Raw genomic sequence first — 14,478 nt, 5'->3', positions numbered from 1 at the left:
GGGAAAACCACAGGAATTAGAATCATAAGATCTGAGTTCAAATCTTGCCTCTGTTATGTTCTAGTTGTGACCCTGAGAAAGTCATGAAACTTCTCTGGGCCTTATGGGTTTATTTATTTAGAAGAAATGAGCATTGGAGGTTTTGGGGGGTAATGATTTTAGAGATTTAGTCAAATCCTCTTATTTTACAAATAGTGAGGTCCAGAGCTTACAGACAGAAATAGAGAAGCCAGGATTCCCAAACAGACTTTCTGGTTCCAAGTTCATAACTTTTTATACTTGGTTTCTTTATCTTTAAAATGAGTGGGGTGGGAGCAGTTAGGTGTCACAATGGATAGATCAATAGGTCTGGAATTAGGAGGCCTTGGGTTCAAACCTGTCCTCAGAAGCTTCCTACCTATGTAATCCTGGGCAAGTAACTTCACCCCAATTGCCTAGCCCTTGCCACTGTTCTGACTTAGAATTGATACTGTGGGGAGTAGCTGGGTAGCTCAGTAGATTGAGAGCCAGACCTAGAAATGGAAAGTCCTAGGTTTAAATTGCCCTCAGATGCTACTTAGCTGTGTGACCCTGGGCAAGTCACCTAACCCCCAATGTCTAGCCCATACCATTCTTCTGCCTTGGAACCAATAAATAGTATTGATTCTAAGGCAGAAGGTAAGGGTTAAAAAAAATAGAATTGATACTAAGAGAGAAGGCAAGGGTTTTAAAAATAAAATAAAATGGAGTGTGTATATATGTGTGTGTGTGTGTGCGCGCATGCACGCACTAGTTAATTTTTAATTGGGAAGCAGCATGATACAATGGAAAATGTACTGGATTTGGAGTCAGAGGACCTAAGTTCAAATTCTGCCTTTTTGGCTCATTAGATATGAGATCTTGGGGCTGTATCTTTCTCATCTATAAAATGAAAGAGTTGGATCATTGGCCTGTTAAGCTCTTTTCTAGTTCTAAATCTATGATCCTATATTCTCTTGCAGGTTTAAATCCTGTACCTATACACATATATATTTTATGAACTTGAAGGATGATAGTAGTTAATATTTCTATAGTGCAATGTAAAGTGCTTTTGTGCCCATTATTTCATTTGAACTTTGTAACTCCCCCTGTGAAGTCAGCAGGTCAGGGATTTCTATTTCCATTTACCAGATGAGGAAAGTCAGATGCAAAGAAGTGATATGACCTGCCCAATGTCACATAGCTCCTAATTAATTGAACTAAAATCAGTTATTTCCAGTTCTATGTTCTTTGCACTACACCAAACTTTCTCTTGAAGGGTGCAACCCAGAGTTAAGATTCAAAAATCAGTATATCAACCAGGTTCATGACCACAAGTTATAAGCACAGAACATGACATGACCAGACGAGTTTCATGAAATGGGGTCATTATTGTACATTTAAGAATATGTGACAGTGCAGGAGCTCCCCCATTTACTAGGTGTGAGATTATGAGCTGTAAGATTATGTTGTTAGAAAAGTGCTTTGAAACAGCAAATTCCTACAGAAATGGAAAGCACTACATTATATTTTATACCCTTATTTCCTGCCTTAGTAACAACTCTAAGAATGGTAAGGGCTAGGCAATTGGGGTTAAGTAACTTATCCAGGATCATACAGCTAGGAAGTGTCTGAGGCTACATTTGAACCCAAGTCCTCCTGACTCCAAGTCTAGGGGTTTATTCACTGAGCCACAATGCTACAAATATACAATAGTATTTTTGTTGTTCAGTCATTTCTGACTCTTCTTGAAGCCATTTGGGAGTTTCCTGGGCAAAAATACTGGAGTAGTTTCCCATTTCCTTTTCCAGTTCATTTTATAGATGAAGAAGGGAGACAAACAAGGTTAAGTGGCTTGGCCAGAGTCACATAACTAATATGTATGCTATCCAAAACCAATGCTCTATCCATTGCTCTACCTAGCGCCCCATCAAACATTTTTTAATCTTACCATCTTGACCTTGGCCAATCTATGTATCTTTTCCAAGTTGTTTCCGAATCTATGAGGGGGTTAGGCTATATGATCTCTAAGGGGCCTTTCAGCTCTAAATACTCTAAATACTTTTATTATCTGTAAAATGAGGATGAGTACTTGCATGACTTATGGCAAGGAAGTGTTGAGACTTTGTAAAGTGCTAAAAAATGGAAGCTTGAAATAATAAATGATATTTCTATAGATTTCCTATTCCCATTCCCCATTTTCCTTTCATCCCAAAGCAGCTGAGTCAGAAGTCAGTCTCTTCCTTCCCTCGCCCCTATGGCACCTAAAGGGCCTAGTGCTGGTACGATGCCTTCCTGGTGGACAAGGCTGAGCCTATCTCCCAGGGACTCAGGTTCAACCTGTTTCCATAGAAACGCAGTCTCCTCGACGGCCCGCCCACCCATCACCAAGATGGACAGGTTCGAGTCTCGTTGCCATGGGGACACAAGGTAGAGGCACCAAGTCCGAGCCCGGTCGCCATGGAGATTAGAGGGAAGAGGTCGGGGAGGGGGTGGGAGGAGGTAAGGGAGAAGGAACATTAAGTGCCTTCTCGTAAGGCACTTAGGGAAGAAGTAGGAGAAAGACAAGCCTCCAAGACCACGCCGCTAAAAAAAGAGGCACGAGGGAGAGAAAACTAGTAGAGATGAACGGGAAATTGGGTAGTGGGGGGGGTGGCTGGGAAGAGAAAGAATAACAGGAAGTGATGTCGTGCGCACGTGCTTCTAAAATGCGCTTGCGTGTTAGCCCTTGATTTCCCACCCACCCCCCACCCCCGTCCTCCGCGCGCTGCCGAGTCACGAGGGTGGGACGAGCGGGAGTGGAGGCGGGGCTGCGGTCCCTGCGACGCAGGCGCAGTGGGAGAGTCCAGTGGCGCTGGGCGCCCCTCACACCGCTCTGGATCCGGGTCCGTCAGGCCCCCGGGTCCGGAGAAGAGTGGAGCGGACTGGACCTGGTCGAGCAACTGCCTCTGCCGCTGGGGGGTGAGTGTCTGCCTGGGCAGGGCTCAGGGGTACTCCGACTGGCCCTGTCCCACCATGCCCCGGGGCGGCCCCCGGGCCGGGCCGGGCCTGGCCCTTGGGCCGATGGGGCTGTAGTCTTTATGTCCTGCGGGGCCGTCTCCCCGCTTTCTCCAGAGCTTGGGCCGCTCGGGCCGTTCTGTGGCCGGGGACTGGAGATGCCCCCTTGTCCTTCCCAACCCGGCACGTCCCCTGTCCGTTCCCTTTCCCGTCCGCGGCTCCTCGTCCCCAAGCTCTGCCCCCGTCCCGCCTCTTCGTCGCTGCCTTCTCTTGCCAGCTTCCCCTTGGCGGCAGCCGCCCTTTGCCCCTTCCCGCCCTTTCCCTCGCCCGCTCCGGTCCCTTCTCCTTTCTCCCCTCCAACTCCCTCGCACCCCCCAGCCCTGGCCAAACCCCTGCCCTCAGGCGCAGTGGAGAGGGGGTGGCAGCATCTGGGGCACCGCCGGCCTTGTGTTGTTTTCAGACACTGGCAGCGGCCTTGGACTGGGGTCCTGGCAAACTGGGCCTTGGAAACGGGGAGGGAGGGGGCAAGGCATGTTCCGTACTCATCCAGCTCCCCAGCCCCCGGACCTGTTGCAAATTTCTGAGGCTGGGATAATGACTTCTTTCTGAGCTGAAAAATCTGAGCTAAAAAAGCTTTTTATCTTTAAGAGCTGTTTGTTTCCACTTTGTGTTCTTGTGGGAACAAGAAGTGGGAGTTACTGGGATGGCATTCAGTCTTTACCCTCCACGTCTCCCAGGTTCTGGGAAAGTATCTAAATTTGTAACAGGGGGATTCTCCGAATTTAATGAGGCCGAGGTCCAGGTGGTTTATTTGCTCCTCGTTTGTTGCTAGTGGGAAAGGTTAAAGGAGTAGGCTGAGAGTGCCCAAGTGTCAATGTCCCTTGAAAAAGAGGAAATCAGAGTTTTACCTTTCATATCTAGAATTTAAAACTCTTGGACTCATCATGATCTGGATGACACTATTTGTGTAGTGAAAAAAAAGATAGGATTTTGAGTCGGAGAAGCTTGGGCTTGAATTCCACTTCTTCTAGGCTTGAAACATGCCACTTAAAACTTTTCTGCTTCAGTGTCCTCACTTGTAAAATGAAAGAGTTGGATTATATGATAGTTTATTTTCAGATGGCCCTTCGGGATCCAAATCTTATGATTTTGGAAAGAAAAAATTGAATTGGCACAGGTCTGATTTAACTTCAAATTCTCCTGGAATTGGTCAACTTAAAGTCATGTCTGTGCTTTAAAAATAGCAACAGTGTTGTAAAAGTTTGTTTCTAGGGAATTTAATTGCTAATTGTGGGGAGTTTGGAGCGATTTATGCCACAAATTAATCCCTTCTTTGTCTCTAAAGTTAGTTTGTAGATTAAAAAAAAACAAGAAATACATAAGCTATAATAAAACCTTTATAATTATAACATACTTTGATCTATTATTGATGAGCCAATAAGCATTTATTAGTCAGGCACTGCTAAACACTGTTGATACAAAGAAAGTCAAAAGACAGCCCCTGCTCACAAGGAGTTCACGATCTATTGGAGGATGTAGCATGAAAACAACTATACAAACCGGCTATATACAAGACAAATTGGAGATGATCTCCGAGGGAAGGCCCTCCAAGTTAAAGGGAATTAACCCCATAAGGTAAAGGTTAAGTAAGAAACTGAAGAAAAAAATGCTGAACATTGGGAAATAGTTGAAGTTTTCATTTTCAATTCTAGAATGAATGGGATCTCTTTTGTTAGAAAAGAAATTTAAATTTGTCAACTCTGAATAAGGATGCTTTTGTAAACAGCATACATGTGCCGGAGCTGGTAGTTCAGCACCATGCCTAGTTTGGGTATGAATCAGAAGTTTTATCACTATTTGTGGCCCTAGTTCTGGAGCTAGGAAGGAAGTAAGGAAATCTGTGAAAGTTTATTTTGCATATTGTTAGATTAGAAGCTTCTAGAGACCAGGAACAAAGTATTTCACTTGTTTTTGTGTATGTGTCCCCACTGGCTATTATACTCCTAACAAATCATTGCATTATAACATAGGGAAAGAGCCTGGATTTTGGGGGGGAGAGAGGGGTATCTATAATGTATATATATAATTTCTAAATGCTGTGGGGCTGAGGCATCACAACACAGGGCCTGAAACACTCCAGTGGATCTAAGCTAGATACTTACAGGACAGTTCAACCACTCCCATTTCTTTTTTACTTCACTACTGTAGAAAATACGATAGTTAAAATCTTTTCCCTCAAGAAAGGTCTTAAACATGCATAGTTATTAATTGTATGCATTTGGGCATAGATATGTAGATCTAGGCTGGAGAGAGACAGAGTAGGACGAAATAGGTGTGTCTGTATGTGTAAACTTGGAAGGAGATTCAGGGTTGATGGGAAGTATATTTAAATTTCTGTATTGGAAAGTTGGGATGAAATCAGACTAAGTTCTCTGAGCATATTTTCATTATCTGAAATGCCTATGTGAATGGACACTTTATTTTTATTTATTTATTTATTTTTAAGCCCTTACCTTCCATTTTGGAGTCAATACTGTGTATTGGGGGTTAAGTGACTTGCCCAGAGTCACACAGCTGGGAAGTGTCTGAGGCCAGATTTGAACCTAGGACCTCCCATATCTGGGCCTGACTCAATCCACTGAGCCACCCAGCTGCCCCCAATGGATACTTTAAAAGTAAATATAAAGCAGTACTGGCCTTTCTTGATCAACTTAGTATCCATGGACCTTGTTTTGCAGTGACATCATCCAATTCCTTTTTTCAACAATTAAGTAAAAATAATTATTTTCAATTCTGTTTCTTTATTTGGTAACATATCGAATATATTATGACACCTCTCTAGTCTTGGAGGTTTCCTAATATCAAACTGAGAAATGAGCAGATATGAAATAAGAGAAAAACCAAGAAGGAAGTGGGGGCTGAAGGTAGCAGTGGGGAGTTGTGGCATGAAAATTGAGAAGGGAACAGTGTGGAGAGAGATAGGTAGAAAGAATTATTTTTTCAAGAATATCCTGTTATGTTTTTGTGAGTGGCTTTAATTTTGTTCTTATTCTTTTAAGGGTATATATTAAGTTTGCATATTTTGTTGTGCAAAATTTTATATTAACTTAAAAATATATTATGTAGATTGATCCTCATTATTGACTCTTACATTTTTACTACTCTAAAGTGAGACTTTTTTATATGTTGAAATCAAGAAGTTTCTTATTTGTAGTATGGAAGACTAGACATTAGTCATCTGGGTAATATATGGTATATATTAGTAGTTAAGGAACTCTAACTCTACCTGCTTTAACCTTGGCTTAGTGATACCTTATTCTTTGAAGTACATTTCAAAACAAAACAAAACAAAACATGTGCTTCAGAGTTATAGGGGCTTAATATAACTGTTAGACCAGTGAAAAGCTCAATAACTTTTCTTAGACTCCAAGTGTTGTGGTTTGCAATCCTGCCCTTCCCAATATACAATTCATTTATGATTAAAAAAAAAAAAGATTAGTATATATGTAGGGTACCTAGACCCTTTCAGAAAGAAGGCTCTTTTTTTCCTATTAGCAAGTAAACTAAAAGGCAAGGCTTTGGGGGGTAATTATTTCAAGCCCAACTATTAGACTCTTGGCATCAAATTGATTTCAGTTTTAAAAATGCTTTGTAATTGTATGTTTTGATCTTAATGTTTCATTTTTTATTTTTATTACCTCTTCCTATCTCCCAATATTTGACCCTGAAATTCCCTTTTAAAAATACTTTTCTTCATACTGGCATTTTCTCCCCAGGCATTTCATTTCATATGGAAATATAATCTTAAAGAACCTGTATTCTTTTTAAAATTTATTTTTAAATTTTATTTTTAGCATTAACAGATAACAACTATAACAGTGAAGCAACTTCCACAATGAAATCTGAAGCCAAAGATGGAGAAGAAGAGAGTCTGCAGACTGCTTTCAAGAAGCTAAGGGTGGATGCAGCAGGGTAAATATGCAATGTTATTTGGGGACTTTTCAATTGATTGTATTTAAATGACACCTTTTTTTTAGAGCTCTTTCTATCTTCTGCATAATATCGAAGTTCATTAAGAAATTAATGCAGTATCTAGCCAAAGCCTGTCAACACTAATCAAAAGGGAAAATTATTCAGTTTCCTTGCCCTACCCTTTTTGTTCACATTAAATCTGAAAGGTAGCATGCTATTCCTTAAAACATTTCAGTTTGAGGGTTTTAGTTGTCTTTAGCTGTGAAAAGCTAAATTTTATGTTATGGGGTTGTTTTAGTTGTTTTTTTTTGTTGTTGTTTGTTTGTTTGTTTGTTTTTGGAAATTATCAGATGAAATTCCAGCAACTTCTGATGAATTTAACCTAAATGCCTGAAGGGAATCATAGGTTCTTTCACTAACACAGAATTGGCTCAGTAGAAATCTTTAAATTCTGTAGATTTCATGGACCCTGATAGCTGAGCTGATCACTATGGAAACCTATTCAGTAGGGTTCTGTCACTGAGATCAATAATCTTTGGACCCTTTGGTCAGAGTAATTAGTGCACCTGCAGACCAGCTGCTCTCTGAATCTTAATATCTTGACCTTTTCAGAATGTCATGTGTACCCTCATTCCCAATCCAAATAAGGAAGGAAATTCCAAATTTTTATTAGTAATAAAGATTTTCCGTTTGATTTTGAGGCTTCCTTCTTGGAAGTGCAAAATAAGAACATTCAGCAACAGGTATGTGTATATATATGAAATATATTGTCAGTAAACTGCTTGTGGTTTGGTCATTTACCCCAGTAAGAGGATTTTTCATGGCAATTATTTGCTCCAGAAGTATTCATTCTTTGCTTTCATGATATCCCAAATAAGGACTTTTCTTAGGTTGATGGTTTTACTATTATTTTTGGAATTTTGTTAGCAGAAGAAAGTACTGAGGTGAACAATACTTGTTTTTCCTTGTTCCCAAATATGGTTTGATTTTTAGTAATGCAAAGGAAGATACTTTCTAAATTCTATTTTCTCGATAAGTGATTATATTCTTATATAGAAAAGTGAAAATAAGATATAATGTAGATCAAAAAATCTCAGTTATGTGCACCTATATAAATATCTCTTTGTATGGCTATAAATGATCTGGAAAACCAGGCAATTTATTTCCTAATTGAGAGGCTAAACTTGGGTCATTATCAAATCTTTAAAGTAGCTGACGTCTTTGTACTCCTTTCCATTATATAAGCTAAGCTTGTTTGAAGTTAAATTTATTTATGTGGCAACAGCCTACTATTTGGACTAATGGAATCTGAAGTCAGAAATTGTCTACCCAAGAAGTTTCATATTCTGAAATCCTTAGGTCTTCATGAAACAGAACCCAAGTGAATATAATTTTCCATTAACTCTTGAAATTAATCATTAGTGTGACAGGTTTTTTTTTCCCCCATTGAGCTATCATCATGAAAGGCAATGCAACATACGTATGTGTAGAAGTCATTTTTTATACTGCTTTAAGAAACTGAAAATGTAGGCAGCTTTTGTGATTCTTCCTTCCCCGTTCCTCCTCCATAATTCACTTAGTGAAGTAATGTTGTACATTATTTAGTCCATAATATGTTTCTGGGTTTTTAGAAAAGGAAGAAAGGAAACTGTGAAAGAATATTAAATAGTACAGAGGATGAGTCATTACTATGACTAAGCAGAGTGAAATACAAATACATCAGCAGTTCCCAGGCTCTTGTCATTATTGGTTTAGAAACTGAGGCCTTCTGATAATTGTGGGAAGAGCATAGGTTCAGAAGATCCACATCTAAATTTTAACCAAGTAATTTAAATATCTCTTTGAACATCAGTTTCTTCATCTTAAAATAAAGTTAATAATAATTGTTCTGCCCTCAAAAGATTGTTATGAGAAAAGTTTTTTGTAAACTCTAAAGGCACTACATAAAGGTGTGAGTTGTGTGTAAAGAGACATTTGTGGGGTTAATTCATTAGCAAGTGCCCAGTGGCCCTTATAAACCTAAGAGATATTTTAATTATGTAATCCTTTCTAACATTATTTTAATTTGTAATGGTAATCTATTTTATCTGGGCTAATATCTTGTTAGGAAAATTTTTTATTTGAAACAGAATTTTAGACAGTCTAATCATTTTAATAGTTCTAAATGTGAGATTCTGGTACAAAAACTGAGTCAACATGTTACTTGGCAGATGTACATTGACATTCTCACTATAAATGAAACTAGAAGATATAAAGAAATTGGAGCTAAATGAAAAGGCAACTTGGAGGTTTTGCTTGGAGAAGCAGATAAAGGAATTGGTTTTAGCTTGTGCTCAAAGAAAATAAGAAACGTTATTTTAGGGCATATTTTATCATCTTGCCTTTTATTACTATATTATTATGCGTGTGAATAATAAAAAGACCACAGTGAAGGTAATTACAGCCTAGCTCCAACATAAACTGAGGAAATTGAGAGATTCTATGCAGAACACACAAGTAGCCTCTAAACTAGTGACTTTAACACAATGTTATATAGCAAGAGGATGGTGAGAAATATGTGGGAAAATATGGTTCATTTGAAAGAAATGAGGCCAAGTACTCTTACCCTCCTCAGAAACCTTATACCTATATATTATTTATATTTAAATATACATATTTCTCCTAAAGAGAAAATTGGAGGACATAGAACAGTCATGGTGGACCTTTTAGAGACCAAGTGACCAAACTGCAACCTTTACACATCATGTGAACCTCTTGCCCCAGGCAGAGAAGGAAGAAAGCACTCCCATTGAGCTGTTGGGCAGAGGGGTGGGTCTTATGAGAAATATTATCAGGCATGTGTGGAGAAGAGGAAGGGAGCAGCCCCTCCAGCATGCCCCAGCACGTGTGCCGTAGGTTTGCCAACATGGACATAGAAGATCCCAAGAAATACAATAGACTATATGTTAAGATAGACTTTGGGTATCTTTGGGGGAGTCATTTCAGAATCAAAATATCTGTGCAGGCAGAACATCACTTTACTACAACAAAGATTAAAATCAATACTGAATTTGAATAAAGGATAAAGAAGAGTTCTGGTATGCAGTGATATGACCAAGTCGAACAATGTATTGATCCTGAAAAATGTGAACTAGAAGTAGGAAAAGCAATTGTACATAAATTATTACCATTCCTTATAGATGTTTCTAAAAGTGCAGAATTCTCCTTAGCCAGTAAACGTTTTATTTCCTGACCAAGTGATAGATAAAAGGCAAGGAGAGATAAAAGGGGAAACAGTAGTTTAGAATATAAATTCATTTATAAAACCTTGTGGAGGAGACCAGTAGAAATTCACACAATATCACCTTATCAAATGACATCTAGTAGTATAAAGGAAAAAAAACTTTTCATAAATCTTAGCTTTAGAACCCAGTCAAAAAAGCATCTGGGCATTTAGAAATGAAACTTGGAAGGAACACAGCAAGTGGAAAATGGAGCAGATCTGTCAACATTTCTGTCACATGTGATTTTCTTCATCTGTGATAGAACCCACCAAATTAGGACCCAGCATCTCGGCCTCCAATTTGCTAAATGAGAATATGGAAATAACATTAAGGAAGAATTTGTTCTTTGGAGCAGATACAGTGTAAATTGAGGAAATTAGTGTTGAACTCAACTAAATTTTGAGGTTAAGGAAGGATTGAGTCCCAGGATTGCTGAAAAGGAAGGAAAATCACAGCCACCATTATGACAAAAAAAAAAAGCACTTGAGAGTATAATGAATGCCAACCCATATGCCTAACTTGCCAGTTCTATAAAGTCTTTGAGAAAAATCTACACATATATCAAGGGTGCCCTTGATGAAAATAGGAAATCGTAACAGGCTGGCTTTAACAAATTATATTCATACCTTCTCACAGTCATATAGTTGACTGGAAAACTTTGGCAAATATAAAATTCCATTGTAACTGTTTATTTATAAAACCATTTGATTTGATAGAGCAAAACATGTCCTTAAAGATTCTTCTCCAATAAGGTATCTCCCATGTACCTGTTAGTCTCATACAAGATGCCTTGATAAAATTAAAGATAATTTTGTTCAGTAATCCACTGATAATCAGTATAAAACATGGCACAAATAGGAAGACCTTGCTAAGCAAAAATGATTGCCTCTGTCATGGAGGGAAAAAACCATAAATAGAAGAAGGGGTCAATCGATAGGGTTTTTCAGTTTTGTGGCTATTGTTACGTTGATTGCAGCAAGTCTTAAAATGCCATAGATCCTTCTAAATGAGTTCTAAAACCCCTAAAGGCTTGGCCAATAATCTACCTAGTAAAAACCGGGTGGACAAAGATTACTATTATAAAGACCAGAGGTGTCAAACTTTCTGCCCCAAATTCCTAGGAAGTTCTGACCCAGATTAAAATGTAATTGGGAAATGTTTAACAAAATAAATAAAAATATAATACAACATAGACGGTATTAATTTGTGTTTTTTCAAGTCAATATGCGACCCACAGGAATCTGTTTCTTTTGAGTTTGACACCACTGATCTAGACTATATGCAGTGAAATGGATAGCCCGTGGAATTTGGTCCATCAGTAGGTAAGTCTTGGATAGACATAGACATAGTCTAGATTAGCTAGACATAGAATTGAGTAGGGAAAGTATTTGAGTACCTGTATTGTACTTTCAGCAATCTCAAGTTTCTGCCAGAGAAGAAAAATGATCTCCAGGTTGGTGAATAAACCTACTGTGGAGAATAATATGACTATTGGTTAGTATGGCATAGGGTTAGAAAGCATGGACATGTTGCAGCATATGTTGTTGAAGAAAGCTTTCAAAGATGAGATCATAGATCCATTAAAGTGTCGTCTCTTTTTGGAAACATTGATGACCATTGTACCATTTTAAAACAATATTATCTTTCAATCTTTCTGTGGTGAGATTAAAATGTACACATTTTTCTAATTCTATTACCAGGGAGATGGGGGGAAGGGGGAAAGTTGGAGATTTGGAACTAGTCCATAATCCAAATTGGATTAAAATCTTTTAGAAGCTTGATTCGAAAGCTCAAATGGTTATATTGAAAATCTGTCTTATCAACAAAGGAGATGTTTGGTGTCATTTGCAATCTCCCTGGACATGAAAGACTGATCTGCCCCAGATAAACAATCTAAAAGCCTATTAATAGTCCAGTACTGGTTATACTTAGGACTTAATACTTTGATTTATGGCTTTGAAAATTGAGGGCCTTTGGGAACCTGCCTTTTAGGGGAGACTTTCTATAGAAAGGGCATGAGGGAGAATTTCTATAGAAAGATTTTTTTTTGTTAAGTATACTTTAATGGCATTAAAAAGTTTTTTGATAAGGGACAGATTTGGGGGACAGGTGAGCAGGACAGAGCTTACTGTTGTCAGAGGAATTAGACTGTCATGTTAACTTACCATGTAAGTTTCATAAAACTTGTACAACACAAATTACTGCAGTGGAGAGTCTAGTCTTATTCCTATGTTTGCTGAAAACTAACTGTGACGAGCTGTAGAGAGGTAAGCCTCCCTGTAAGGGTCTCTCCTAATATCGGTATATTCCTTAGCTGGCTAGATTTTTGATGGTAAAACATTTTGAATGACACAGGGGGAAAAGGTCAGACTTTTTCAAAAACACTTGAAGACTCATTTAGAGATGTCTCCAGTGACCATAATCTTTATCCTCGTCTTCCAGATCCATAGCTTCTCTTTCTGTTGGAGAGGGAACAAGTGTCAGAGCATCAGTTAGGACAGCTACAGATGAGACCAAACCTAAAGCTATATGTGCATCAAAAGACAGTTGGCACAGGTAAGAATATTGTTTTTGCACATTCCTTTTAGTTAAAGCCAAGTTCATTGAATCTGAAGCATAATAATGTATTTTTCCCAGGGATGTCCAAGACTTTTATCCTTTAAAAATGAAAAAAATGTTTAAAAAACTTAATCTGATTAAAGCAATAGCAGTTGTAGTTTTTCCTGAGTGATAATATGTTCCTCCATGCTGAATCTAGATTTTGTAGACTTTAGTGAAAAATCACATTATATTGTTTACGTATGGTAAAAAATAGAATAGAAGGTTATTGACTCCATCTAAATATTATCTTCTCTCTCCACTCAGTTCTACAAGAAAGGCTTCACGAGGAGTAGTGAGAACACAGCGTCGTCGGCGTTCCAAGTCTCCAGTTCTTCATGCTCCAAAGTTTATACACTGCAGTACAAAGCCTGCATCTTCCACCAGTCAGCTCAGACACAAAAGCCAAACTGACTGTTCTGACAGCAATAGCCGCCATGGGATTCTACCTTCTAATGAGTTCAGCACAAGGGAATGCTCTATTTCTTCTCTAAGTGAGGCTAATCACACAAGAGTGGTGAAGGAGCCCTTGGGGGCTATAGTTTCTGATGGTGCATCAGAAGGCAAAACAGAAGAAGATTCCTCTGATGCTGCTCTGGTCTCCCAAGCAAGCCTCAAGGCCAGTGATCTCTCTGACTTTCAATCGGTATCCAAGCTGAATCTGGGCAGGCCATGTGCATGTGTAGGCAAGGAATGCCAGTGTAAGAGGTGGCAAGACATGGAAGTGTACTCCTTCTCAGGCTTCCAGAATGTCCCTCCCTTGGCACCAGAACGAAGATCCACCCTTGAGGACTACTCGCAGTCTTTCCATACCAGAACTCCATCTGGCTCACCCCGCTCTTGTTCTGAGCAAGCTAGGGCCTATGTGGATGATGTGACTATTGAAGATCTTTCAGGCTACATGGAATATTACTTGTATATTCCCAAGAAAATGTCCCATATGGCAGAAATGATGTACACCTGATAGCAATAAGCAACATCACATGCTTTAAAAACCATTGAAGGGTTGGAAAAGTGACAGTACTGGCAGACCGCTCAGCCACTCTGTGTGAGAAGATACCTTCCTCTGCTCACTGTGCTTGCAATAAAAACATTTCTTTGCATCTCAATTAATTTTCATTCTTTAAACTAATTTCCCTTCCTCTCTCCACTTCCCTTGGCCCCTAAAGAAAGCCCAGACAAACCAAAAAAATCCTTTATTTTGAAACATCCCAAGATGGATCATAGGATTTAGAGCTGAAAGGGCTTTAGAGTGCCAAATCTAACCCTGCCAGTTCCCTGACCACAGTTTTACAGAAGAGGAAACTGAGGTCCATTTAAGTGCCTACTCTGTACAAGAAACTATGCTCTGGGTATAAGACAAAAATGGAAGTTAAGTCTGCCCTCATGGCACTTCCTTCTGCTAAGGGATAAAAACCTGTAAGCAGTTAAATAAAGCATATACTATAATTTGAGGAGGGAGAGAGCACTAACAATAGAGGACCCAAAAAAAAAAAACCCTTTAAGGTGGCACCTGGACTTTATAGGAATCTGTGGATTCTCTGAGGCTTGTCAAAGGTGACACTGATAGTGACAGAGCTGGGGTTTGAATCCAGGTCTTTTGACTCCAAATCAGTGGAGAGTAAACTCAAAATTGTTGGTGGGTAACAAT

The 14,478-nt window shown here is 39.0% G+C and overlaps 1 protein-coding gene across 2 annotated transcripts; it reads left to right on the top strand.

Annotated features, from left to right (window-relative positions):
• The first annotated feature begins 2,532 nt into the window (after positions 1 to 2,532).
• On the top strand, positions 2,533 to 13,936 carry OSER1 (oxidative stress responsive serine rich 1). Of its 2 annotated transcripts, XM_056813011.1 has the most exons (5): positions 2,533 to 2,958; positions 6,849 to 6,966; positions 11,643 to 11,682; positions 12,672 to 12,785; positions 13,095 to 13,936. In XM_056813011.1, exons 2-5 carry the CDS (start codon positions 6,957 to 6,959, stop codon positions 13,789 to 13,791), a joined length of 861 nt encoding a protein of 286 aa, XP_056668989.1. In that variant the 5' UTR covers positions 2,533 to 2,958; positions 6,849 to 6,956; the 3' UTR covers positions 13,792 to 13,936. The 2 variants fall into 2 exon arrangements, with proteins under 2 accessions (XP_056668989.1, XP_007475870.1); XM_007475808.3 differs by lacking the exon at positions 11,643 to 11,682 and having other exon boundaries at positions 2,549 to 2,958.
• Positions 13,937 to 14,478: the final 542 nt, after the last annotated feature.

Source organism: Monodelphis domestica, chromosome 1 (assembly GCF_027887165.1).
Source record: "Monodelphis domestica isolate mMonDom1 chromosome 1, mMonDom1.pri, whole genome shotgun sequence".
NCBI classification, from domain to species: domain Eukaryota; kingdom Metazoa; phylum Chordata; class Mammalia; order Didelphimorphia; family Didelphidae; genus Monodelphis; species Monodelphis domestica.
The sequence above is the reverse complement of the archived record's forward strand: the minus strand, read 5'-3'. Positions and strand labels throughout refer to the sequence as shown.

Coding starts and splice junctions, on each gene's coding strand:
- OSER1 (XM_007475808.3), top strand. CDS start 6,890: ATGAAATCTGAAGCCAAAGATGGAGAAGAAGAGAGTCTGCAGACTGCT. Junction 6,967..12,671: donor CTAAGGGTGGATGCAGCAGG/GTAAATATGCAA, acceptor CTCGTCTTCCAG/ATCCATAGCTTCTCTTTCTG. Junction 12,786..13,094: donor TCAAAAGACAGTTGGCACAG/GTAAGAATATTG, acceptor CTCTCCACTCAG/TTCTACAAGAAAGGCTTCAC.